Raw genomic sequence first — 26,770 nt, 5'->3', positions numbered from 1 at the left:
CTGCAGAATTCGTCATACGATTGATCGGCTTACCCCGCTTTCATGTGCACACTGATTCACAGATTTTTGAGGTGACCTAGTAAAATGTTGCAACACAGCAGTGCTGGAAACTGGACTTGTTGATGTTTTTGGTCGGCCAGACCTTTCTTATTCATATCTTGAACAGTACCGTTGGCTTCAAATTTATCCCGAATACGATAAATTGTTGTACGTGTTGGTGGCTGAGTTCCAAACACATTACACCATTGCCGTTGTACCTCCATCATGTTTTCGTACTTCCAGTACTGCTTCAGTATGGCCTTGCATTGCTTAAACAACCAACTTACTTCATTCATTGCTGCACTGTCATCTACTGGAAAACATGCTCCAAGATTCACATCATTCACGTGACCATTATCATCTGTTGAGAAAACAATGGACTATACTACCACACAAGAATTGCAACGATATGCAATTTTGTTCCAAAGATATTAACTACCAAATAGTGTCTACATTTTTCTGAGACCCCTCACGTACATCAAATATTGGACCAATGGATGATAGAAAGGAAACTCTGTCGTTGTTCCTGTCCAGATTACTATTCACCCTTCCAGCACTTTGACTGTGCTCTTAATCACACTCAATTTCACTATCTGAAGCTATCATATCATTACCTATTGTTATTGTGCAAAATATCACACATTTCTTCTTCTGTAATCTCTCTTATTACTACAAAATTTACTCGTTTGAACCATCGTCACTTGCAATTTTAATGTGTGAGAAGCGCCAAAATTGGCTTATAAACAATGAGTAAAAGAACACAATGGGAGGGTTGTATAGCGTCGAGAAAAGGGAACGCTCTAGTCATTTGCCAGAAGAAAAAGAAACTTTTAGGTGGAACTATTCTGGTCTCCAAAAACACAAGCATATCAGAGCATGCTACACTGAACAAGCCCTAAACGACTTCACTCCCTGCGGGCCACAGAAGACGGCGTGCTTAAACGACCATACTCTTCTATGGGAGTGAAGGTGTTAATATTATTCTATGTATAAAGACAGTGTAAATCTGATATTTTAATACTCTGCGCTAGGCTAGTGGATCAGACGGTTGAGGTGCTGGCCTTCTGATCCCAGCCTGGCAGGTTCAATCCTGGCTCAGTCCAGTGGTATATGAAGGTGCTCAAATACGTCAGCCTCGTGTCGATAGATTTACTGGCACATAGAAAACTCCTGCAGGACAAAACTCCAGCGCCTCAGCATCTCCAGCATCTCCAAAAACCGTAAAAGTAGTTAGTAGGACATAAAGCAAATAACATTCTTCTTCTTCTTCTTCTTCTTCTTCTTCTTCTTCTTCTTCTTCTTCTTCTTCTTCTTCTTCTTCTTCTTCTTCTTCAGTCCCCATTGATTCTCTCTCTCTTCACTTACACTTAAGTGTTATTACTCTCAGTATGGGAAGTGAGAAATAAGTCGGATGAGCATAACACCTGGGAGGGACGAAACATTGAAAGATTTTATATAGGTGGAAAAAAAGGAAATCTGGGAATAAATATGCTTTCGTGGCCCGTTACTGTAGACATGATAATAATCTCGGGAATAAATACATATGAAGAATGCTTTTCTTCTTCTTGAATAGGCCTATTTGGTTTCCATGCTTATTCATCTGTGTGGCTTCAATCTTTGCCTAGTATTGTCTCATCTTTTTCTGGTGTAGCTCCTTTCTTTCCTCCAACCAGGAGCCACCTTTCTTCTTCAGTGGTTTTTCATGAAAACCATGGAGTTTTTTCAAGATCTATCTCGCAGCCTGTCTGCTTTCTAAGTATCCCGCCTGGTGGCCATGATTGTTAAGGCATCAAGTCTATACAGCCTGACACCATGGTTAGCTGCTTTGAGTCCCATTGGTGAAAAAACTTCATCAGAATGTTGGCAGGTAGAAGAGGTGGTGCTATACAATTTCTAATCACTAGATTGCGTGCCAAAGCCTGGATTTAATTCCAAACCTCTCTGCAATGTTCATATGGAGTGAGGGCATATGATGCTGTTGATGGTGATTTGTCTGTCGGATGAGGATGTAAAACTTTGAGCAGACCCTTTGGTATTATTTGACAGAAGCAGGGTACATGCTGACACCAGGTTTCACCCTCTCCCTACCTCATCATCATCATCATCATCCCACACCCAGACGTGCAGGTCACCCTTGGTTGGCAAATAGAAAGACCTGCAACCACAAGCCAAACATGTCATCGGATACTCCCAGTACTAAAAGCCATACAATAAGCAAGTGCATTCTAAGTCTGTCAGCCCGGTTCTTTCATATCCTTCCGAGTTTCCATCAGCCATGTGATACGAACTTTGTTTAGCTAGTAGATGGTTGGTCGGTCTGTTGGGAAATGATCTTGCCACACAACCATAGAAAGCTACCCTCTTTTTCTGCTACAATCAGAGAGCCTCTCTATGTGGGAGTAGAACTCAGAATTGTAATGTCTCCAATATTCCAGTATCAGGCCTAGGATCTTTCTGACTCTCTCTCTCTCTCTCTCTCTCTCTCTCTCTCTCTCTCTCTCTCTGTAGTTTTCAATCAAACCTTATCTACTTATTGACAGACACTCCCCAGCATACAGGGCTTCCAGGCAAATGACTGCTGTGTCATTTTCTGCTTCAGATTTCATGACATGCATCGCTTATTGTAGGTTTCTTGAGTCTGTTGATAAGACAATCCCAACTTGTTAATTCTCACAGAGAGGGCTGCTTTCTCTGACAAGTTGTGTTCACTCCAGTCACAGAGGTACTTAAATCTCTCCTCTCTCTTGATTTTATCCTCTTCTAGTGGCATTTCTCTGTTAGCTTCTTTGATGTTGGTGAAGTACTTGAATTTTTCCAGTGACACTTGGTGTCCCCCTTTGGCTGCTTGCCTTACAAGACAGTTGATCTGGTTTGCTGCTATTTCCAGAGATTCCTTTTTCAGTGTCGTGTCATCTGCAAAGGCGGACAATCTATGTCAGCCCTTCCCTCTTGTGACCCAGTAGACCCCACTCTTGACACCCAAATTAACCAGATCCTTGCACCATTTTCTCAGAACGTTTTCAAGGATTCAGTTGGAGAGGAGTGGGAAAAGACCTTCACCTTTTCTGACCCATGTTTTGATCCCAAACGTTTGAGATTTTGCCACTCTTTGAATATTGGTCAGTCAGAGTTAATTTAATAATAAAGTTGACCAAGTTGTGATAATTAGTGGTCATTGTTTCAAGTGGCAATGAAGAAGAAGAATTCTCTGTGAAGAATTTGGATATTTGGTAGAGATTTTTTTAACAATTTCCTTTATACAATTAAAAAGTGTATTTTATTCCACATAATTTAATAAACTACTATTCAATCTTCAGGAATGTTACAAAATATTATCTAATAGTATACACTTTTTGACCCTTTTGGGTCATCATCAGTTCTTAAATAATAAGGCAATAAAATTAGAAAATTTAAAAACATAGTTAAGGAAAACATCCTTAGAGAATTACAGTTTATCATTGTAATCTTCTATTGCAAAAGTTCTTGTTTTTCTCTTGTTAAAATACATTGGATGGATTTAAAATCGTTTATTGAATAAGTCATAAAGCTTGAGTGTGGTATTGCTTAGATTATTGTGATGAATATTATCAAAATCTGATGGTGGAAGTTGATGTTCTTTGTGTGGCTACTGTTCTTAATGCTACTGTCAGTGTGAACCATAGCCATGTCATGCTAATCTTCTAAAAGCATTGATAGCCAGTAAGGCATGATTGAGTGATATAATGTTTACATTGCACCGTCCTAAAGTGTGGGTTAGAAGTAGCTGCCTGTGGTATTTGACAGTATAAAAGTAATGGTGTATAAGTGATGCTGGTAATGTCATTTCTAAGTAGTCATTCCCTGTGATGAATGGTGTGAAGGTATGGCTTGCAGGATCAGTTAGTTTGGTCGCCTGATGTATAACAGCACGTGCACACACTCATATACATTCACACTCTCTCTCTCCTGATGTCAGTGGTATTAGGTCAACAGAGTCTTTAATATTCATATCCTTCATGGACCTATTCTTTATGTACACAATTTCTTTGAAAGGTAACCCTTCTTCCTTGATAGATTAATATTAGAGAGGCTTGTTGTAATCCTGTCATTATGTGTTGTAGAGCAAAAATCACCATCATCAGCTATTCATGTGACAACCAGGCTCAAGTTATCCATGATGGCAGTGTAATCTGCAACCTGTCATTGTTGTCTAACTTACTGACAGTAGATTAGAGGAGAAATCCAAGTACTAAAGTAAAATAAAGTGAAAAACTATTGTATGATATACTAGCTAGGTACACAATTTTCCCAAATTGCAGTGACCTTAGTTCTTTTGTCCAAATGTTGCTCTTAGTAATTTAGGCCAGGAACTTATATTTTGTGTAGATGCTGATGGCTACCATGGTGCCTAGAAACAAGTTGTAATAATAATAATAATAATAATAATAATAATAATAATAATAATAATAATAATAATAATAATAATAATAATAATTGTTACCGTGTTTTTGTGGTAGTTATGCATGAAAGAAGGTGCTGGGTGGTGAATAGGTCTCAAGCTACTAAAGTGAAATTAATTTTAAAATTTAACAAGGTTATATTTTCTTTTCAAAATTAGGTAACAACAAATAGAACAGGTACTTAGTAGCCGAAACACGATTGAAAAATACATTGACATAGGTACCCCATTTGGGGCTTCAAAAGTCAGAAACATAATTCTTGGGCAATCAGCTCAGTTTTACCCCAAACACAATTTAACAGAGGGGCAGAAAACCCCATTCATACCTAGGAGCCCTTGCTCCACATTACACTGAAAAGCCTCCTCGAGGCATACAACATACAATTTTCAAAAGAGCCACTCGCTCTCAAATTTAAGCCTCTCCCAGGCCACACCAAACTCCACCTTTAAGCTGTCCTCAAAGGACATATACACAGGGGTAAAATACCCAACCTACTGAGGTCTATTAAATGACAAGAAGGTTAATACATGACCTCTAAAATACAATTTGAGGGGAGGCGAACTTGCACTCCTAATACACTTTGTTTAAGACCTACTTGGCCTTAGGCCGTTAGTGCAAGGGCTAATCCCATACTACAGAGGTGACTTAAGAAAATAACAATTTACATTACCTAACGGAAGAATTGGTTGAGAAAATAAGTTCACCTCAAGACAATGTGAGTGGGAGCTCGAGAGGGTTAGCACTCTCTATCCCAGTATGTAGCTTTACAAGAGAATGGATGAAAAGAGAAGTTACATTTTAGGAAAAGGTTACATAGTGGAACGCTTAGAACCCGCCCCGAAAGTTAAACTGCTGAGCAAGCAAAGAAAGAATTTATTAATCGGCCATTACCTTGTTGTTGACCGCTGCCGAGGAAAGAGGCGCTTCCCGCCTCCTGCTATGTACTTAATACACTGAAAGATGGAACAGAAGTGGCGCAGAGACCCAAAAATTAGCAGTTTATATCCTCTCGTGGAAGGTTCTAGGCGTTAGGGGAAAGAAAACACCCTCCCACAAACTCTTTATTGGGTAGGACCCCGCAACAGATTCAAGTTGGGGGAAGATACACCAGATTGGTCAGAAATTAATAGAAGAAATTCGGGATTGGATACATTCATAACAAGGGGAAGAAAGGGGTAAATATTGCCAACTTAAACAATGACAGAAAGAAATTTAACAAAGAACAAACTCTTGAAATTAAATTTTCTCCAAAAAAATAGTTCTTTGACTCCGCACTAGATTGCACTATTGTAGATCTTCAGTAGTGTCCTCTAGAAGAGAAAGTTCACACTTCTTACTTCAAGTGAAACAAAACCACATCAAAAATGACACAGTTCAAAAACTTAAAATTTTCCACGTGGTGACATCTTCTGAGAAAGTAGAGAATTAATAGCGTAGATAAAGTTCAGACTTCCTCCAGCAGAGGAGTTTCAACTGGCGCACATTTTAAATTAGCGGAGTGGAGGTGTACCGCCCGGTACAGACCTCCCCCCCCCCCAAAGTTCCTCCCGGGGTGACACATGAAGTTGTTTGCAAACATGGTCCAAGTTTTGATGTAGATATGGAGATTAATTGCCAAAAATATTTATAAGATTTTCATGATTTGGTTTGTTTCAGTTTCAAAATTTTGTTGTTGCAGGAGAAGTATAGTCTTTAAGTTTGTAGAAGTAGAATTCTGAAGATAAACTTTTAATACTTAAAAGTGATGAAGAATTTTGCAATGTCCACCAACTATTGCTTGTTGGTTTCCCAAGTGTAGTCATTACTTATAGTAACTGTTCATGTAGTTGAGGTTAATGAAGTTGGATGGCCAGACCGGCCGTTGCAGCTTGCGTCCAAATGAGGCCGCTCGGACCCCTCAAGTACCCTGAGATACCGCTCGCCCGCACTATGAGGGGAGCAGAGGTGTTGAAGCACGCCGCGCCCGCGGTGAACATATACAGGCTGCGGGCAAGTAGCAGGTCGTGTGCCGCACATCAGCCTTGGCCGGGAGGAGAGCTCCGGCTCGCCGTGCACATGTCGTCCTCGCTGGGGCCGAGGGGGCCCGTCCTCGAACCCAGCCGCGGCACAGCGCCGCGCGGCTGCGGGGGCACTGAAACATAAAGGTAGGCGGCAGAATTGTGTTGGACCATCATCTTTTTTGAGGGCACAGGCATTATGGAGAGGTTGAGGGGCCAGCGGCGTGTAGATATCCATGGCATTTAATATTATGAAGCCACAGTGTGTATTGGAGCAGGAGACGGGAGCGTGGTAATGGCCGTGGCAAGGACAGGATGGCAGTTTAACAATCGGGGAGGTTTACAAGAAATGCTTACATATAAAATAAAATATAATAGAAGGAGCAGAATGCCTTAAGAGTGGAATTCAAAAAAAAAAATAAAAAAAATATAACCATCATATTCCTATCAAATTATATGAAGCAAGTTGACACAAAATTTACACCGGTTTCACCTGGGACAGGTGAACCCTAAATATCCTCTCGGTGGCTGGATTACTTACTAACAATGTAACCGGGGTGAGAAAATCGAGAATGATGCATGGCCCATGAAATCTGGGGGCAAGCTTGCCCGTGGGAACAAAATTTTTGACCATAACCTGGTCACCTACCTTCAAAGGGGTGGGTCTCCGTCCACGATCATACCTTTCCCTAACCTTTTCATGAGACACTTTAAGATTGGCTTTAGCCTTCTTCCAAAGATCTTTAATGTTATCCGGATCTATTGTCTCGGGTAGAATGTCATTCAGAGACCAGAGGTTAGAGAGCGGTGAGTTGGGAACAAACTTGAACATCAAAGAAGCTGGAGTAAACTTGTGAGATTCATGAACCGCCGAATTCAAAGCAAAAGCTATCCAATGCAGGGACGTGTCCCACCTGGAATGATCTTCATGATGATAGGCAATAAGTGCGGACCTGAGATTACGGTTAACCCGTTCAGCCAGGGATGGTTGAGGGTAATAAGCAGAAGTAGTTACATGAGAGATGGACAAGTCAAAACAGAATTTACGAAAAAGATTAGATGTAAAAGCCTTAGCATTATCAGATACAACATATTGGCACGGACCAAAAGAAGCAAAAATAGAATTTAAGCAAGTAATTGTAGACTGAGTGGTAGCCAGCTTAGTTGGAAATAACCACGAAAATCTTGTAAAACCATCTACGCATACAAAGATGAACTTGTTGGCATTACCCTTTGACTGGGGGAAGGGTCCTACATAATCGATATACAGGCGTTCCATGGGGCGCGACGCTTGATGCGAAGACAAAAGGCCTACCTTGGTGGACATGGTGGGTTTACTGAGCAAACAAGATTTACAAGCTTTTACAAGTTCACGAATTTCGCCGTCCATACCTTTCCAGATGAACATTTCACGAATCTTTTCACGGGTTTTAAAGATTCCAAGATGCCCTCCTAATGGGGTCTCATGATAATACTTGAAGATCATAGGTACAAGAACCGCTGGAACAACAACTTTCATCAACTTATCATGCCTCGAAGGGCAACATAGAACACCATTCCTCAGAACATAAGGGACGACATGTTCCCCAGAAGAAAGGGTTTCCATTATCGGAGCCAGTGTCGGATCTTCACGTTGGTATTTCTCAATATCCCTAAAAAGCATGGGAGCATCTGTTAAGATGGCATTAACACCAGATAGTATGGACTCGGAAGGTGATGAACTGTCGACCGGTTCGTGGGTCTCGACGTCGTTATGAAACATACGGCTGAGTCCATCAGCAACAACATTTTCGGTACCTCTGATATGTCTAACATCAAACTGGAAGGCGGAAATACGAATAGCCCAGCGGGCTATACGACCAGTACGACGCGGCCTACCTAAGACCCAGCTTAATGCTTGATTATCTGTCTCCAGGTCGAATTTGACATGTTCCAGATAGAGACGGAACTTTTCTAAGGCAAATAAGACTGCCAACCCTTCGAGCTCATAGATGGAATACTTGGCTTCTTGAGCCGATAGAGCCCTAGATGCATAGGCGATGGGTCGCCTCCCTAGTTCAGTCTCTTGAAGAAGGACTGCAGCTACAGCTGACGATGACGCGTCCGTTTGGACGATGAATTTCTTTGAGAAATCAGGCATAGCAAGGACAGGGGCATTACAGAGAGCTAATTTCAGATCTTCAAAAGCGGCTTGTTGAGAAGGTCCCCACTCGAATTTGATGCCTTTCCTACGAAGAAGGTTTAAGGGCGCCGCTCTATTAGCAAAGTTAGGAATGAACTTTCTGAAGAAATTCACCATACCAATGAACCTGGCGATACCTTTAATGTCCTTGGGAGGTTTAAAATCACGGATGGCCTGTGTTCTAGAATGATCGACTGCTACACCATCGGGTGACACAATATGCCCTAGGAATGACATAGAGGGCTTAGCAAAGGCAACCTTGGACAACTTAACAGTTAACCCAGCCTTACGAAGGCGATCGAGAACTTCTCGCAGATGATCTAGATGTTCTTCAAAAGTCTCTGAAAATACGACGACATCATCCAAGTAGTGATATAAGTACTCAAATTTGATGTCGGAGAAGACCCTATCTAGTAGCCTAGTGAGTACAGCTGCTCCGGTGGGGAGCCCGAAAGGCACGCGGTTGTATTCGTATAAATTCCAGTCCGTGGCAAACGCTGTAAGGTGTTTAGACTCTTCGGCAAGGGGAATTTGATTATAGGCCTGATTCAAGTCCAAGATAGTGAAGAACTTGGCCTTACGAAACCATGAAAAACAAGAATGAAGGTCAGGAAGGGGCACAGATTGCAACACCACCTTCCGATTGAGAGCCCTGTAATCAATGACAGGCCTGAAGCCTCCTTGGGGTTTCGGGACTAGAAAAATAGGAGATGAATACGCCGACTTAGAGGGCCTAATAATACCATCCTTTAACATCTGATCGATAATTTCTTTCAGAGCCTTCATTTTAGGTGGAGATAGCCTATAAGGTGGAAAACGGACAGGAATCGAATCCGTGACCTCAATTTTGTATTCAATAAGGTCAGTAACACCAAGAGTATCAGAGAACACCTCTGGAAATGACTGACATAATTTACGAATACTATCAGCCTGCTCCTCAGGTAGATGTCTAAGGTCTAACAACATCTCATCCTGGGTAGGCGAAATAGATGAACATGACACAGAATTACACTTTAACAAGGGAATTTTACAATTGGACGCAAATTTGAATGTGCACGACTTACTCTGAAGATCGAGCACAAGACCAGTGTGAGAAATAAAGTCCGCTCCCAGTATGATGGGGCAAGACAAGTGCTTAGCCACAAACAATTTAATTTTCCATGTAAATTTAAAAATACGAATTTTGACCAGTACGGAACCTAGAATTTCTAATGGAGATGAATTAGCCGAAACATATTGAATAGGAGATGAGACGTAGTCAGGTAGTTTACAAACAGCTTTCAATTTAGAATACCATTCAGCCGAAATAATTGAACAAACACTGCCTGAATCTAAGAGAGCTGTTATAGGCTCGTTATTTAACTCAATCTTAAGAAAAGGAACAGGTGCGGGGGTATCCGCCGCAATCCTAAGACACTCTTTGGGGCATTCAAAAGATGTATTCGAAGACTTATCGTTCCCTGAATTCTCGACCTTTTTGCCAGGGGCTGAGCCTTGGGAAGCAGAATTAGTTGACTCAGCCGCAGCCACTAGTCACTTTTGATTGTTGTTGGAAGTTACACCAGAAGTTGAGCAGGAGGGGGTGCTATTCGAATTGGGACAATTCTTTGCGATATGTGAGAAAGCCCCACATTTAAAACAGCCTTGTGATGAACCCGCTCCATTATTTGCCCTACTAGACTTGATCAGAGGACACTTATTGCGCAGATGGTCAGGCGACCCGCAAGCATAACATTTACGAGGGGTGACTGATCGGCGAGGTGGAGGCCGAGTATTACTAATGGAAGGCGGGGGTTCTTTCGCGACACACAAAGAATCGGCGTATCTAACTCCTTCCGCTGAGACGGCCAATGCTTCAAGTTCCGAGAAAGTTTGCGGGCACGCCGCGAAACACAAATATGACCTATAGGGAGGTGAAATTCCCTCTACAATAGCCTGTACAATCTGATCTTCAGGAAAATGAAGGGCAAACACCCTAGTATAAAACTTAATGTCCTGTATGAAATCAGCCAAGTTTTCATCCAAGCGCTGTACACGATAATAGTACTTCTGAATAAGGGAGGACCTGGCCCTAGCAGGGATGAAGTTAGCTAGCAAGTGGGCATGGAAATCCTCAATAGATGATTGCTCGGCAATGGCTCTTACGATTTTATCAGAGAGAATACCAATAGCATACGGATAGATAATTTGCAAAATTTGACATGGAGACAGAGAAAACACAAGGGCATGATCCTGAAATTCCACTAGAAATCTTAAAAATGAAATTACATCACTGGTGGTATTAACAGAAAACTTAGAAATACCTCTGAGCAACATTGCCAATGGATGAGGCAAGCTGCTAAACCCGGGTGACATAGTAGGTAAAGGCTTCAATGGCAAAGAAGTTAATTCAGAACGGATGTTACTCAATGATGCGCGACGTTCAGATTTGTTGTCCAATGGGGCAGGGATAGTTTGAGCAGCAACGGTTACCCTATCAACTTCTCCCTTGGGAGGCGCTTCCTCACTACCAGTATTCACTATGGTGGATTGATCAGATTTGGGAGGAACTTCCCCAGTTAACAATTGAGTGACCTTACTAGATAATTCGGAAATATTTTCCAGGAGCGTACTAGCTTCCTTCCTCTGAACGTCATTCAGTTTTAGAGACAACAGATCGTTAACCCTATTCGAAAAATGATATAGCCTGCCTTGCACACGCTTAATTTGATTAGGAGACGGATCATTTTCATCAAAAAAACTAACTACAGAAGCTAGCCCAGTAACGTTCTCCGTGATCGTGGAAAGAGAATCGTCAATTTCTTTCTCTCCCAAATTGGGGATGGAAATGGGCAAATCAAGGGACTCTCTAAGCTTGTTAGTGTCTACTGCAACCGTGCCTCCAGATTGCACATTTCTGATAGTTAATTCATAGATCAACTCCTCCTTGCGCAAGTAGTTAAGAAGGAGAACATCGCGAGGGCCGGGCATGATGACCGAACAATTTTGAAAAGTCAAAAAAAAATTCCAGCAACTGAGAAAATGGTTAGAGTTCGGATCAAAACAATGTGTAGCCGTCAAAAGGGGCTAAATTGAGACCCATTCAACCACGCTCTGCTACCACTTGTTACCGTGTTTTTGTGGTAGTTATGCATGAAAGAAGGTGCTGGGTGGTGAATAGGTCTCAAGCTACTAAAGTGAAATTAATTTTAAAATTTAACAAGGTTATATTTTCTTTTCAAAATTAGGTAACAACAAATAGAACAGGTACTTAGTAGCCGAAACACGATTGAAAAATACATTGACATAGGTACCCCATTTGGGGCTTCAAAAGTCAGAAACATAATTCTTGGGCAATCAGCTCAGTTTTACCCCAAACACAATTTAACAGAGGGGCAGAAAACCCCATTCATACCTAGGAGCCCTTGCTCCACATTACACTGAAAAGCCTCCTCGAGGCATACAACATACAATTTTCAAGAGAGCCACTCGCTCTCAAATTTAAGCCTCTCCCAGGCCACACCAAACTCCACCTTTAAGCTGTCCTCAAAGGACATATACACAGGGGTAAAATACCCAACCTACTGAGGTCTATTAAATGACAAGAAGGTTAATACATGACCTCTAAAATACAATTTGAGGGGAGGCGAACTTGCACTCCTAATACACTTTGTTTAAGACCTACTTGGCCTTAGGCCGTTAGTGCAAGGGCTAATCCCATACTACAGAGGTGACTTAAGAAAATAACAATTTACATTACCTAACGGAAGAATTGGTTGAGAAAATAAGTTCACCTCAAGACAATGTGAGTGGGAGCTCGAGAGGGTTAGCACTCTCTATCCCAGTATGTAGCTTTACAAGAGAATGGATGAAAAGAGAAGTTACATTTTAGGAAAAGGTTACATAGTGGAACGCTTAGAACCCGCCCCGAAAGTTAAACTGCTGAGCAAGCAAAGAAAGAATTTATTAATCGGCCATTACCTTGTTGTTGACCGCTGCCGAGGAAAGAGGCGCTTCCCGCCTCCTGCTATGTACTTAATACACTGAAAGATGGAACAGAAGTGGCGCAGAGACCCAAAAATTAGCAGTTTATATCCTCTCGTGGAAGGTTCTAGGCGTTAGGGGAAAGAAAACACCCTCCCACAAACTCTTTATTGGGTAGGACCCCGCAACAGATTCAAGTTGGGGGAAGATACACCAGATTGGTCAGAAATTAATAGAAGAAATTCGGGATTGGATACATTCATAACAAGGGGAAGAAAGGGGTAAATATTGCCAACTTAAACAATGACAGAAAGAAATTTAACAAAGAACAAACTCTTGAAATTAAATTTTCTCCAAAAAAATAGTTCTTTGACTCCGCACTAGATTGCACTATTGTAGATCTTCAGTAGTGTCCTCTAGAAGAGAAAGTTCACACTTCTTACTTCAAGTGAAACAAAACCACATCAAAAATGACACAGTTCAAAAACTTAAAATTTTCCACGTGGTGACATCTTCTGAGAAAGTAGAGAATTAATAGCGTAGATAAAGTTCAGACTTCCTCCAGCAGAGGAGTTTCAACTGGCGCACATTTTAAATTAGCGGAGTGGAGGTGTACCGCCCGGTACAATAATAATAATAATAAACAACGTGTGGCCTCAGCTACCATGTGCAGACATTTCAATTTGATGCCATCTGGCTGTCTGCTCATCAATTTCGACGTTCTGTTTTACTCTACACCCACTAGATGTCAGACTGAGTAAACCGAAACTCTCTTGGGCGTCTATGGCTGAGATTTAATGAATTTTGTCGGGTAAACACCAAATGTGTCACCAGAGATCTTTTACATGCCGACATCGTACGACATGGAGCGTCGAATGGACTTTTTTCCGCCCATCAAAAATCCGACTACCTCTGCCGGGTTTGAACCAGCTATCTTGGGATCCGGAGGCTGATACTCTACCACTGATCCGCAGAGGCAGCTGAAACAAATTGTGCATTGCTTTCACTGGTTATAACATGCCCTGTCTTCTGCATGGCTGTTATTCTCTTCATATCTCAAATCTCTTAAGAATTCAATGAACATTTTTGCTTCTTTTTGTGGTTCTGCATTTTTTCTTTATAGTTGCTTTCTTCAAGAGGTTTTGGCGATGGTCTCAACACCTTAATGATCTGCTTTTGTGGTACAACTGAGTAGATACTACTAACATTTTGCACACAAAGTTATAAGGTTCTGTCATGGCCTGTTGAAAGAATTTGTTTTAGGACAAAATTTCTACAGTATGGTATGACTTAAGAATATTGGCAGTTAAAAGGATGTTAAATCATAGTCATTATCATTTTTAATAAAGTATACGACCTTGAAGCTAAGTCCCTAATTACTAGCCAGTCAAATTACAGAGTACTGTGATTCTTCATAACTCTTTCGTACTCTGCTAAACAAGCAAATATCACCTATTGTGATCTGTGTGTTTTACAGTTATGTCTTACTTGGTTTTCATTTTTGATAAACCCAGCCACATATTCCTCCTTCAATCAGATGCAACCTGCGTGAATTCATACTTCAAGAAAGGATTGGCCTTAGCCTCTGACATCACCAACACAGAATGAATAAGTGACAGTGGGAATTGCAAGGGAGAAACACACTTGGAAATGAGTATTTCCTACTGAATATATTACTCAGTTAGATATTACTGATGAACAAAAAGCTCAGCTGCAGTAGTTGATAAAGACCAATTGTGGCATTTACTTCAGAAATGATAATTACCTTAGCACATACTTCATGGGTAAGAATAAGTTATTGGAAGGTATGTGTAAGCACATCGGCTGTGATGTGTTGATGCTTCAGGAAACATACAGAGGACCAACAAAACCAAGACCAAAAATGATTGACATGAAACGGATTATTGAAAGACCTCACGGTAAGTTTGTGAGTGCCATATTTAAAAAACCTGATTTGGACATTCCATGTGCATCCCTTACGGAGGAGAATGATATCGAAGTTTGTACTGTAAGAACATCAAATTTCAGTATGACCTTCATCTATAAACCTCCAGATGCAACATTTAAATTCACTGCACCTCAGAATTGTGAATGATCATTCTTCTAGGTTTGTGATAGGCATTTCAACTGCAGGAACACATCATGGGGATGTTCTGACTGATGAAAATGGATTTGTGTTTGAAGCATGGGCTGAGAGACATGATCTACAGCTTGTTCATGATCCAAAGAGACCATCATTCTTCAACAATGGTTGCTGGAGTAGGGGCTACAATTGTGACACCATCTTTGCTAGTGGAAGAATTTCTGAAAAATTATCAGCAATCCCTTTCCCTGATCACGACACAGACCTATCGCATGCAAAGTTGAGGCTATAATAAAACCAGAAAATGTTCCTTTCAAGAGAAGGTTCAATTACGGGAAAGCCAATTGGGAAAATTTTAACAAGGAGCTTGATAATAAAATTTACCAAATTCCTCTAAAACCAGGAAAAAATTACAATTCCTGTGCAAACCTGGTACAAGAGATATGTAGAAAACATATTCCAAGAGGAAGCAGAATGAATTACATCCATGGTCTGACAGCATACAATAAACTACTTCTAAATTATTATCAGGAGCTGTATCACAATGATCCTTTCTCGGGGGACACTATTGACTTTACAAAGGTGAAAAATGAGGGTATCCTCCTAATTCAATACAATAAATATTCCGTCATTAGACGGAGTAAACAAATTCAAACGTGTTTCGGCTCGTTTGAGCCATCTTCAGTGAAAAATGAGGGGAGTTTGAAATAATTTACATAATATAAGTTGAAAAAATGCTAAAAATCATAACGAAGGAGCAAATGAAAAAACAAACAAAAGAGAGCCTAGACGGAAACAAAAATAACACAAATATGCAATATTTACATCAATATGTGGAGCAAAAAACAACTCGCTGCGACAAAATTCAGTGAAAAGGTGTTAATTTAAAATAATAATTGAAACTAAAAACTGTGTTAACCTAAGAAAACAAAGGAACGAAAAAACAAATGATGCAGATGGAAATGAGCAATAGTAGCATATGGTGAGGTTGTGGACCTCATAGTTTACAAAATATTGGTTAGTAACAATAAAAAACAGGTTGAAATCTCTGTCGAAAATCATCCTTGTAGAAACCCATCCCCACAACCTCACCATGTGCTACTATTGTTCATTTCCATCTGCATCATTTGTTTTTTCGTTCCTTTGTTTTCTTAGGTTAACACAGTTTTTAGTTTCAATTATTATTTTAAATTAACACCTTTTCACTGAATTTTGTCGCAGTGAGTTGTTTTTTGCTCCGCATATTGATGTAAATATTGTATATTTGTGTTATTTTTGTTTCTGTCTAGGCCCTCTTTTGTTTGTTTTTTCATTTGCTCCTTCATTATGTTTTTTAGCATTTTTTCAACTTATATTATGTAAATTATTTCAAACTCCCCTCATTTTTCACTGAAGATGGCTCAAACGAGCCAAAACATGTTTGAATTTGTTTACTCCATCTAATGATGGAATATTTATTGTATTGAATTAGGAGGATACTCTCATTTTTCACCTTTGTAAAGTGAAAACCGTCAGTACGGAATGATTCTAATATCTTGTAATGGACACTATCGAGTCTAGAAAAATATTAATGAATGCAATATCTGAAGACAGGAAGAAGAGATGATGTGATCTAGTGAAGAATCGTGACATGAAGCAGAATAGCAGGCATGGATGTACTGCTCTGAAGAACCTAAGTGGAGTCCCTCAATTTCGAATGTAAACTTTTCTCATATTCATCTGCTCCAGAATGGAAAATCTGCTACAGAAAAAAAAAAAAAAAAAAAAAATTGCAGAGCATGAGTGACCTGAGATTCTCGACAGGAGAGGAACTATCTTCACACTCCACCTGCCATACAGACTTCAAAATGACAAAACGCTGTAGGACAGGATGGACTGAGGATTGACCAAATAAAGAATTTCGGGTCCAAGCCTTATGATAGCTGTTAGAACTAATAAACTACTGGTGCACCAACCTGAAATTCTGAAAATCTGGTAAAAAGCCTAGGTTATACTGCAGTTCAATGAAAACCAGGGAAAGGAGTTACTGATTGTAAGAACTTCAGACCAGTATCATTCATACTGCTGGGAAGAACGATTTTAAATAGAATCAACCCAATCCTTGAGGAGAAATTCATAAAAGTGCTAACAGGTTTCAGAGCTGGAAAAACTTGCTGCACCCAAAATTCTTAATCTAACACAGCACATCCAAGATGGATTTGAGAATAACATGATAACTGGAGTAGCATTTGTCAATTTATCTGCAGCTTAAGACCCTAGAACATTGAGTGCTCTTGCAGAAGATGTATCAATTAACTAAAGCCTTCCACTGTAAATCCCTTATTCAGATCTTTCTTCAGAACAGACTGTTGTTTTTTTTTTACTAGGGGCTTTACGTCGCACCGACACGGATAGGTCTTATGGCAACGATGGGATAGGAAAGGAAGCGGCCGTGGCCTTAATTAAGGTACAGCCCCAGCATTTGCCTGGTGTGAAAATGGGAAACCACGGAAAACCATCTTCAGGGCTGCCGACAGTGGAAATCGAACCGACTATCCTCCGGATGCAAGCTCACAGCCGCCTGCCTCTACATGCATGGCCAACTCGCCCGTTTTTTTTTTTTTTTTTAATTACTCTTCAAGGCAAGAACAGCAGATGGCAGAGGCAGAAGAATGGGCTTCCACAAGGAAGTATGTTAGCACCTGGATTATATAACATTCTTACTAATGATCTTGCAATACATGTGGCACCTCGTCTGTGCTGATGATACTACCATTACACAACAGAAACCTGGATCTTAAAGATGACAGATTGCTGCAGGATCGACTGTTTGGAAAAGTGGTGCTACAGAAGAATATTATGAATACCTTGGATGGTACACTGAACAAATGAGTCAGTAGTGAAGCAGCTTGGCATCAAAATAAGGCTATCTACATTTATCAAGCAACAGTTCAGGTACTTCGGTCACATTGTCAGTAGATCCAGTGGACTGGGGAAGACTGTCTTTGAAGGGAAAGCTACTAGCCGAAGGCTTGGAGGACGAACTCCATTGAGATGGGTTGATCATTTCAAGAGCCTACCTGGAGAGAACCAGCAACAAGCAGTTCACTGTGCCCAGGATAGAGATTCGCGGAGACAGATCTTCAAGAGGCTAGGTACACGATGTCATTCATGATATGGCTTAGGTATATATAATGATACAATCATCATCACAAGATGATAAACTTCCAGAATATATAGACTGTTGCTAAACTGTATTGAAAAGGAATTGAGGTGATATCTGTTCTTGTGCACTACTTCTGCTCTGTTGCTTCTGTATTAAAAGCTAGTCAACCGTAGACATATTTTAATGTTCTCTTTCAAATATGTTATTATAGTAAATAATGAAGAGCATATTTCTAATAGGCTTGCTTACTTCTTATTTGTTGGCATATGAGTTCTTGGTAAATGAATGTGATTTTTGTTTTATCAGGTTGAAGAAACAAAATTTCTTCCAAATGGATACCAAAAGCCACCTTCTGCTTCTAGCATGGTGTCATGTAAGTATGTGACTTCACACAAGCATTTGAGTAGCCTTAGTAGATGAGTATTTTCTGCTGTCATCATATAGCAGGTGAACCGGCTGCCCCTAACAATGTAGTTTAACACCACCTGCTGTTTATAGACTACCTGAAAACTTCACTCCCTGTAGTTACACCACAAATATTCCAAAACAAATGCTATAAAAAATCTCAGTCAAGGATGTAGAGATGTTTCTAATTTATGTTTGTTCATCCTCGGAGCATACAGGAAACATGATGTAACTGCAGTAAACAAGCAGTGAACATAGCAATGCCATGTTTATTCCCATGGAGCTGATAGCCGACATACTCGTAGACTGCAGTTTGCCAAGCGCGGCGAAATTAAGTCAGCCCGTATAGCAACTTAAGTAACATACTGGTGTCTTCCTGATTGAATAAGGCAGAGCTGGCCTGTATTTGAAAACTAAAGGTCCATGTGCAAGTAAAAATATTTATGCAATGTGGAACTCAAACTGCTGAGTTTGCTGCAGTCTGACTAGCACTCCAATACTTATCCTACTCAGGTACAGAATAGATGTGCAGGGTGATAGTATGCTATTTAGTGTGCAATTCTCATCTGTTTCATTGTTTTATAGTTGTACCATGTCCCTGTATTGTGGTTTTAAATGTTAATAGCACATTTTATTATGCCTTATCACTTGGCATGACCTTAAACTCCATGTACTAGATTAATGTACAACGCTGATTGAAAGAACATTATATTTTTTTAGTAGTCTTTTTCTCATGGTATGAAAGATGCAGTTGGTTAATAGAGTCCAGTGTGCTTTGTAGAATAAGCTTGCAGTAAGTTGTTGCCACACGGGAAGCAAGCAGAGGAATATCTATCATCATGACTAACATGTATTACTGAAGTACATCTCTTCCAAAATGATAAGGGGCAGCTGGTTCACCTGGTATAAGCCTATTGTGCTTTTGAACATACATTTTTTAAATAGCTTTTTTGACGTCAGTGCATTGTATTTTCTATTTTTGCCTTCAACAGATACACTTACATTACATGCAACTATTTTCTTATAAATATGTAATGAAAATTTCATCGAAGTAACAGTTTATGATTGTAAACTAACAACTACACATTTTGGTTGTTGTTCAGTTTAGACTTCTAATAAGAATATAGGTGTAGGAAAAGAGAGCATAACTAAATTCGTTTAAACAAATTTAAAGTATTAACTTGGTGTTGGAGGAGTTAAAGGGCAACTTTTTGTGAAGTGACATATTTGTGAAGTAAGTTGTTCTGTTCAGTAGAATTGATCTCCCAAATGTCTGTTGTGTCTTAGATGTAATTCTATGGACATTTGTTTAGTGAACAAGAAATTATGACAGTGGCTACCTTGTCCTCCTCAGACCCCTCAGTAGAAAGCCTCTTTTACTGTGATTGTTTAATAATGCAGATAAGCGATAGATATCGGTGCAGAAGCTTTTATCTGCTATTCTTGTTATCTTGTTATTTCCTTAACCTTCCAATTTATGTTCATTCTCTTGCTTCTTTGAAGTGTTGAAAGGGTTATGAGTCGCTTAAGTGCGGCCAGTATCCAGTATTCGGGAGATAGTAGTAGGTTCGAACCCCACTGTCGGCAGCCCTGAAAATGGTTTTCCATGGTTTGCCATTTTCACACCAGGCAAATGCTGGGGCTTAATTAAGGCCACGACCGCTTCCTTCCCACTCGTAGCCCTTTCCTGTCCCATCGTCGCCATAAGATCTATCTGTGTCGGTGCGACGTGTAAAGCAATTAGCAAAAAAAAAAAGAAAGGGTTATGTATCCCAATTCAAAATCAGCCGACTGCAGTGGTGTTGATATCATTGAAAGTGCTACATAATGTCTATTTCGCATGTACAGTGTTAGCTGTTAATGGTAAACATTGTTATCAAGTAAGTGTGTTGTGCTGTTTGAGGTGTGTAGCTGTTAACTTGCATTCAAGAGATAGTGAATTCAAACCCCAATGTCGGCAGCCATGAAGATTTAAAAAAAAAAAAAAAAATAGATTTTCACATTTTCATATCAGGGAGATGCTGGGGTTGTATCTTATCCTTAAACCTATAAGAGTTGGAGTCTGACTATGGTGTGGCAAAAGCAGTAACTGCAATGTACACTGCATTGCCATAGTTACCTCCGTCTGCGATATATCATCCTTTAATACAGACTGAGTGTTTAATAAAGCATGTAGGCCTAATGCAATTGGATAAACTTTGACCTGTTCCAAAGTTTATGCTAATAATTTCAGCATTTAAGATAGAACACGTCATTGCTGATAAATATGAGAGTTCATAATCAATAACAAAATCATCAATTGCTGATAATTAACAAATGCATAACATATAAAAAGTTGTAGTCAGGGCATATCTTAGCCTATATCCATCAGCCAACCATAAGGAAGTTATACAGAATAGAACACTACTCACATTGGTATTTGTGTTAACACCGCTTGTTAACAGTACAGTTCATGAATAAAACTAGGAGAATTGTAAACTAGCCACTGATCAACTAACAGAAATAAACTAGCAACAAAATAATGTTTGAAAAACAAGCATGTGGAGCAGTAAAACTAACACAATTCCTGTCTGGATGATATCACAAAAGCAACTGACAACAAGTCCAGCCACATCGCAATAGTATCCTTAAAGTTAGTGCTAACCATTATATTCCAACTCAACTGAGCAAGTGGCTGTGCAGTTTCGGTCATGTAGCTATCAGCTTGCATTTAGGAGATAGTGGGTTTGAACCCCACTGCGGGCAGCCCTAAATATGGTTTTCTGTGGTTTCCCATTTTCACACCAGGCAAATGCTGGGGCTGTACCTTAATTAAGTACACACCAGATGAGTTGGCCGTGCAGTTAGGGATGTGCAGCTGTGAGCTTGCATTCAAACTTCGCTGTTGGAGGCCCTAAAGACAGTTTTCCGTGGTTTCCCAATTGCACACCAGGCAAATGCTTAGGGCTGTACTTTAATGAAGGCCACGGCCACTTCCTTCCTATTCCTACGCCTTTCCTATCCCATTGTCGCCATAAGACCTATCTGTGTTGGTGCAACATAAAAGAAATTGTAAAAAGAAAGAAAGAAAAGAATTCCAACTCTTGTGGGCCCTACTTGTTTCCTTCCCTGTACTAACCCTGTCCTATCCTGCCATCACCATAAGATCTCTCTGAGTCCATGGAGTGTAAAACATATAGAACAAAAAAAAAAAAAAAAACAAGAAAACCTTGTCCATTGGAGATCAGCGGAAAATTCACATTTCGGTGGTGCTAAAAAAGAAAAAGAAAGACAAAAGAGAGAGCATTTGTTTCAGAATAGGAAGATGATCTGTGGTAGATTGGAGCTACATTTCACAAAATGGTTATCGTCAGAGCAAACTACTTTCTTGTGCTAGCCCATTGAGGATAGTCATGTTCATACATCATAAGAATTCAATCTGCATTCTGCAAGAGTAGTATCGAAAGATGAAGATGCCACTGTAATTATGATAGATATGATCAACCATTATCTCAAGCAAATTGGCCTCAACTGGAATCCACAAAAATTGAACGTAATAGTAATTAAGAATGAAAAATTTAAAAAGACAGCAGTAGCCTATATCAATATCTTCAATTGATGATATCTAGGTGTAACTTATAATGATAGAATTTTATTAGGTGAAGGATTTGTAAATTTTTTGAACTTGTCCCAGTTATTTCTAGGGTCACTGGAGCCTCCCAGGCTCATTTTGGTTTTGGCTGGGGATTTAAGACTGGATGCCCTTCCTGACACCACAGGATTCTTGAGATAGAAATCTCGACCAGGATTCAAACCTATGCCTTCTAGGTGGGAAGCCAGCAGCTAAGCCACTGAGTGAGCTAATCACAAATTCCAGTATAAATAAGCTTCTTAACTTGTCACTCTTAAAACCTGATCAAAAAGTTAAGTATATTAAACCAACATAATTGGCCCATTTTGATATATCCCTTATAGTGCTCCCCTTTACCAAGAATTCAACGTGGCTTTCTGAAAGACATTGATAAGTTAGTCAAAAGTGCCGTGAAAGAAATAATTGGAATACCAAATGACAACCCCAATTTTATGCTGTATTCATCTAGAACAGTCTGTAATTTGGTTGTTATGAAGGTTTCATGATAATCATTTCTTCAACTTATAATTATATACAGATGCCTGAAACACAGTCCAAATATACTTTTACAACAATCCAGAAATTTCAAAGAAGAATTTCACAACTGTTTAAGCATTTTAACCTAGAAATTGATGAAGAGCTCAAAGTAAAGAAAATAAAGAACGTGCATGAGCAGGAATTTGAAAAGTGGGAAAGCTTATCCCATCATGGCAGAGGTGTATCTCTTCTGGGAGTGGAAGAAATCCAATAGTTAGATATCAACGAAAAATGTCCTATCTTCTTCTCAATGAATAATAATAATAATAATAATAATAATAATAATAATAATAATAATAATAATAATAATAATATATATTTATATATATATATATTTTTTTTTTTGCGAGGGAGTGTGGAAAATCTTACATAAGACGCTTGTGAGGGTCTGCACTCAACAAGTGTGTGGAGATTCTTACCCACTAAAAACCACACTCCCTTTTCCCACGATGTTTATCTCTGCCCCAGAAACCGCTCTCGCATTACTTCAGGACAGATGTCGTGCTTAATGCATCTTGTGCTTCATATTCCTTCTTCTGCTTTACTGTCTGTCATAATCATCCAAGTCCTTCTTCTTCTGACGCAGAATATTTTCTACGGAGACTGCCACCTGGTCCCAAGATTCTTGACTTCGTAACATTACTGACACGATCTCTTCTGGCGTCAATTCTCCCTGCATAATTTCTAAGCATCTTCTTTGTGGCAGCCAATGAACACACACAAAGAAAGTATGTAATACATCATCGATATCACCGCAGTATATGCACACCGGACTAGTTGCTAGCCCTAGCCTATGAAGAAATTTTCGGAAGTATCCATGACCTGTCAAGAACTGTGTGAGATAGTAGTTCACTTCACCATGATTTCGGCCAACCCATATGCCCAGAGAAGGTATCAGTCTTTTCGTCCATTTCCCTCTAGAATCATCTTCCCATCTTGTTTGCCATCGTTGCATTCTGCGACTAAGAGCCAAAGCCTTTGCCCTTTTCCTTTCTAGCTCTTCTTGTGTGAGCCAAATTTCTTGTCTTTCGAAGGCCAACAAGTCAATAGGAGCTACTGCTGCTACTACTACTAGAATCGCAGGTTCTGATACTGTGCGATATGCGCAAGCAATTCGTAAAGCTGCTCTCCGTTGTACAGCCGCAATTCTTGTCCGATATTTTGCAATTTTCAATGATTCAGCCCAAATTTCCGAACCATATAGCAGTATCGATTGAACGGTCGACATGAGAAGCCGCCTTTTACTAGATTTCGGCCCCTTGATATTTCCCATGAGTCTATTCAGTGCAGTCATGGTTTTCGCTGCCTTATCTGTTACCCATTGGATGTGGTCCCAATATGTAGGCTTAGTATCAAGCGTTACACCAAGATATTTTGTGCTCCTAGTTGTTTCGATGGCTATCTGCCCGATCTGCATCGGTACAACAGTATTAATCCTTTTCCTCGTCAGGAGGACAATTTCTGTTTTATGATCTGCGAGTTCTAACTTGTGATTTATCATCCATTCTTTGACACGTCGCATCACCTGATTCAATTTAAATTGAGCCAGCTCTAGGTTACGGGTTACTATCACAGCAGCCACATCATCAGCATAACCCACAAGTTTTACATCTTCTGGCATCTCCAGCCGTAACAAACCATCATACATGATATTCCAAAGGTGTGGTCCGAGAATTGAGCCTTGCGCTGCACCAGCTGTGAGTCGTTTTCTTCTCTGACCATCTTCCGTGTCGTATAACAATGTACGGTCTTTCAAATAGTCTCGCAGTATATACATGAGATATTCTGGTAGCTTGAAAGTTTCTTGTAGAGCTTCCAAAATATCACTCCGTCTTGCCGAGTTGAAAGCATTTTTAACATCTAGAGTCACAAGAAGCATTCTGCTGTCTTCACCACTTCCTTCACAGCATCTAGCGTTGAGTGACCTCTGCGAAATCCATAATAATAATAATAATAATAATTGTACCGGTTGGTACACCTCTACGCTGCACATTTGAATTTTCCGCCTAAAGTACTCCCTTACAGCTGAAACTCTGAACTTTAAAAACTGAATTAACTCAACCGTTTCTCAGAAGATGTCACTGTGTTAATTTTGAACTGTTTTTGTTTACTAATTATCAAGAAGTGTGGACATTCTCTCACAGATGTCTCTACTAAAAACTATGATCATGCACCCTGGTGCAAAGTGAAGGAACTTTTCTTGAAGATATTTTGTACTCGTAAGTTTTCCTATAACTAAATTTCGTTCTTTCATTTGTGGGTTGGCAATATTAAGATTTTCTTTCCGCCAGTTTTAAACTTAGCCAATCAGTAATTTCTGCAATTAATTTCCGACCAATCGTAGGTTTCTTCTTTGCTTTTGATGTGTAACTTTAAGCGACCAATAAAATGTAGTGGGTGTGGCTGTTTTATTCATGAAAGGTCTCGAACTTGCCCTGAGGCTTTAAAAACTGCTGATTTTCACGGCTCCTGGTTACTTCAACAACATCTAGCTTAGTGTATGGAAGTATAGCAGGGGGCGGGTAGAGCCTCTTCCTTCGAGCAGCAGCTCTTCAGCAAAGGTGATGGCCTTTTAACATCTTTATTTCTTGCTAGCTCAGCAGTTTAACCCTCGGGGAAGGTTTGAAACCTTTTCAATGTAACCTACCTGTTTAAAAATGTAACTTAGTGCTGGCTTATGTAAATATTTTCTTATTACTTTAACTGTAAATCGGGGATAGAGTGTGATTTACCCTCTCGAGCTCCCTTTCAATTTTGATTTGAGGTGACTACGTTTTCATAACCGATTTTCTTCATTAATGTGTTAAATTATTTTTCTTATACGAGTCACCTCCCTAGCTTGGGAATAGCCCCTGTGTCATCGGCCTAGTGCCTCTTAGGTTTTAAAAGGTATATTTAGGAGTGCTAATTCATGCCTACTTTCCTTTTTTGCATTTAGGGCCATTTAAATTAACCTATTATTTTCCTTTAAGGCCCTGTATGCTGGATATGAGATACCCCTGTTTAATCCTTGTAAGTTGTGCCTTGATGGCAAGTGATTGTAAATTAAGGTATTGCCTTGAATAGGCTTGAAAGATTGAGAGTGGGTCACCTCTTTCTGGTGTTTTGAAAGGAGCCTCTAGGAGGCTTGACATTACTAGGAGGGAGCAAGTGCTCCATGTAATTAGGGGTTTTCTGCCCTTTTGTAATATGTGTCTGTGAGTTGAGAGCTCAGAAATTGTTAAACTTGGGGCTTGAAGCCTGGATTATGATACTGTCCCTAAATCTTGGTTTTTCCTGATCATGTACCTGATTATCAATTATTTCTTGACTTGTGGTTAATTGTTAAACCTTGAAATTCTATGTGAAAATTTGTTAAATTTTGAAAATATAACCTTTAATGAAATTTTAATTCATATCTCGACTCGTAGTTAGACCCATTCCAGCCCGCACCTTCTTTCACCTCTGCCTTCCACGGGTAACTCCATAACAATAATAATAATAATAATAATAATAATAATAATAATAATAATAATAATAATAATGCCTCAGCTACCATGTGCAGACATTTCAATTTGATGCCATCTGCTCGTCAGTTTTGACGTTCCATTTTCTCTAGGCCTACTAGATGGCAGACCAAGTAAACCAAAACTATCTTGGGTGTCTAAGGCTGAAATTGAATGAATTTTGTTGAGTGAACACCAAATGTGTCACGAGAGATCTTTTACATGCCGACATCATACGACATGAAGTGTCGACTGGACTTTTATCCGCTCTTCAAAAATCTGACTACCTCTGCCGGGTTTGAACCCGCTATATTGTGATCCGGAAGCCAACACTCTACCACTGATCCACAGAGACATAAAAATGAGCTGCAATGCTGTTGCAATTTTTAGTATTCCTGACAGAAACCTAGATGTCTGTTGACGCAGATGCAACGAAATTGAAACTCTTCCTCATGTTCTTGGTTTCTGCTGAAAAGGAGAGCTCTTAAGAAATAACAGACACCATAGTCTAAGAAGGAGAGCAGCTGACTGCCCTAGAAATACAAAATAATTCGAAGTATATGAAGAAGTAACCTGCACATCAGCTGAAGGTTCCATTAAACGAGCAGACATTGTAGTAATTGATGAGAAATCTAACAAAGGCATCGTTATCGATCCAACAGTCATATATGAGCAATATAAAAAGCAATCGAAAGAAGTTGATATAGAAAACAAAAGGTACTATGAGCCTTGCTTTCGTGACTTTGGACATAAGTATAAAATTATTAATTGGGAAGTTATTGGTATGTAGTATGGTGCGTTCGGAACAATTGCAAATTTCTCAGTGAATATTTTCAAGAAGTTTCAACTCCATACCAACGTTCTACAAAAAAAGTCAACTGTGAT

At 39.7% G+C, this 26,770-nt stretch overlaps 1 protein-coding gene across 1 annotated transcript in view; it reads left to right on the top strand.

Annotated features, from left to right (window-relative positions):
* LOC136874341 (phospholipid-transporting ATPase ABCA1-like) overlaps positions 1 to 26,770 on the top strand; it is a 372,334-nt gene that overhangs the window by 184,879 nt on the left and 160,685 nt on the right. Inside the window, 1 exon segment of the mRNA XM_068227760.1 lies at positions 18,155 to 18,221. Within this exon segment, the coding sequence (XP_068083861.1) occupies positions 18,155 to 18,221 (67 nt within the window).

This window comes from Anabrus simplex, chromosome 5 (assembly GCF_040414725.1).
Source record: "Anabrus simplex isolate iqAnaSimp1 chromosome 5, ASM4041472v1, whole genome shotgun sequence".
Taxonomy (NCBI): domain Eukaryota; kingdom Metazoa; phylum Arthropoda; class Insecta; order Orthoptera; family Tettigoniidae; genus Anabrus; species Anabrus simplex.
Note: the sequence above shows the minus strand (reverse complement) of the source record. Positions and strands in the feature narration are given on the sequence as shown.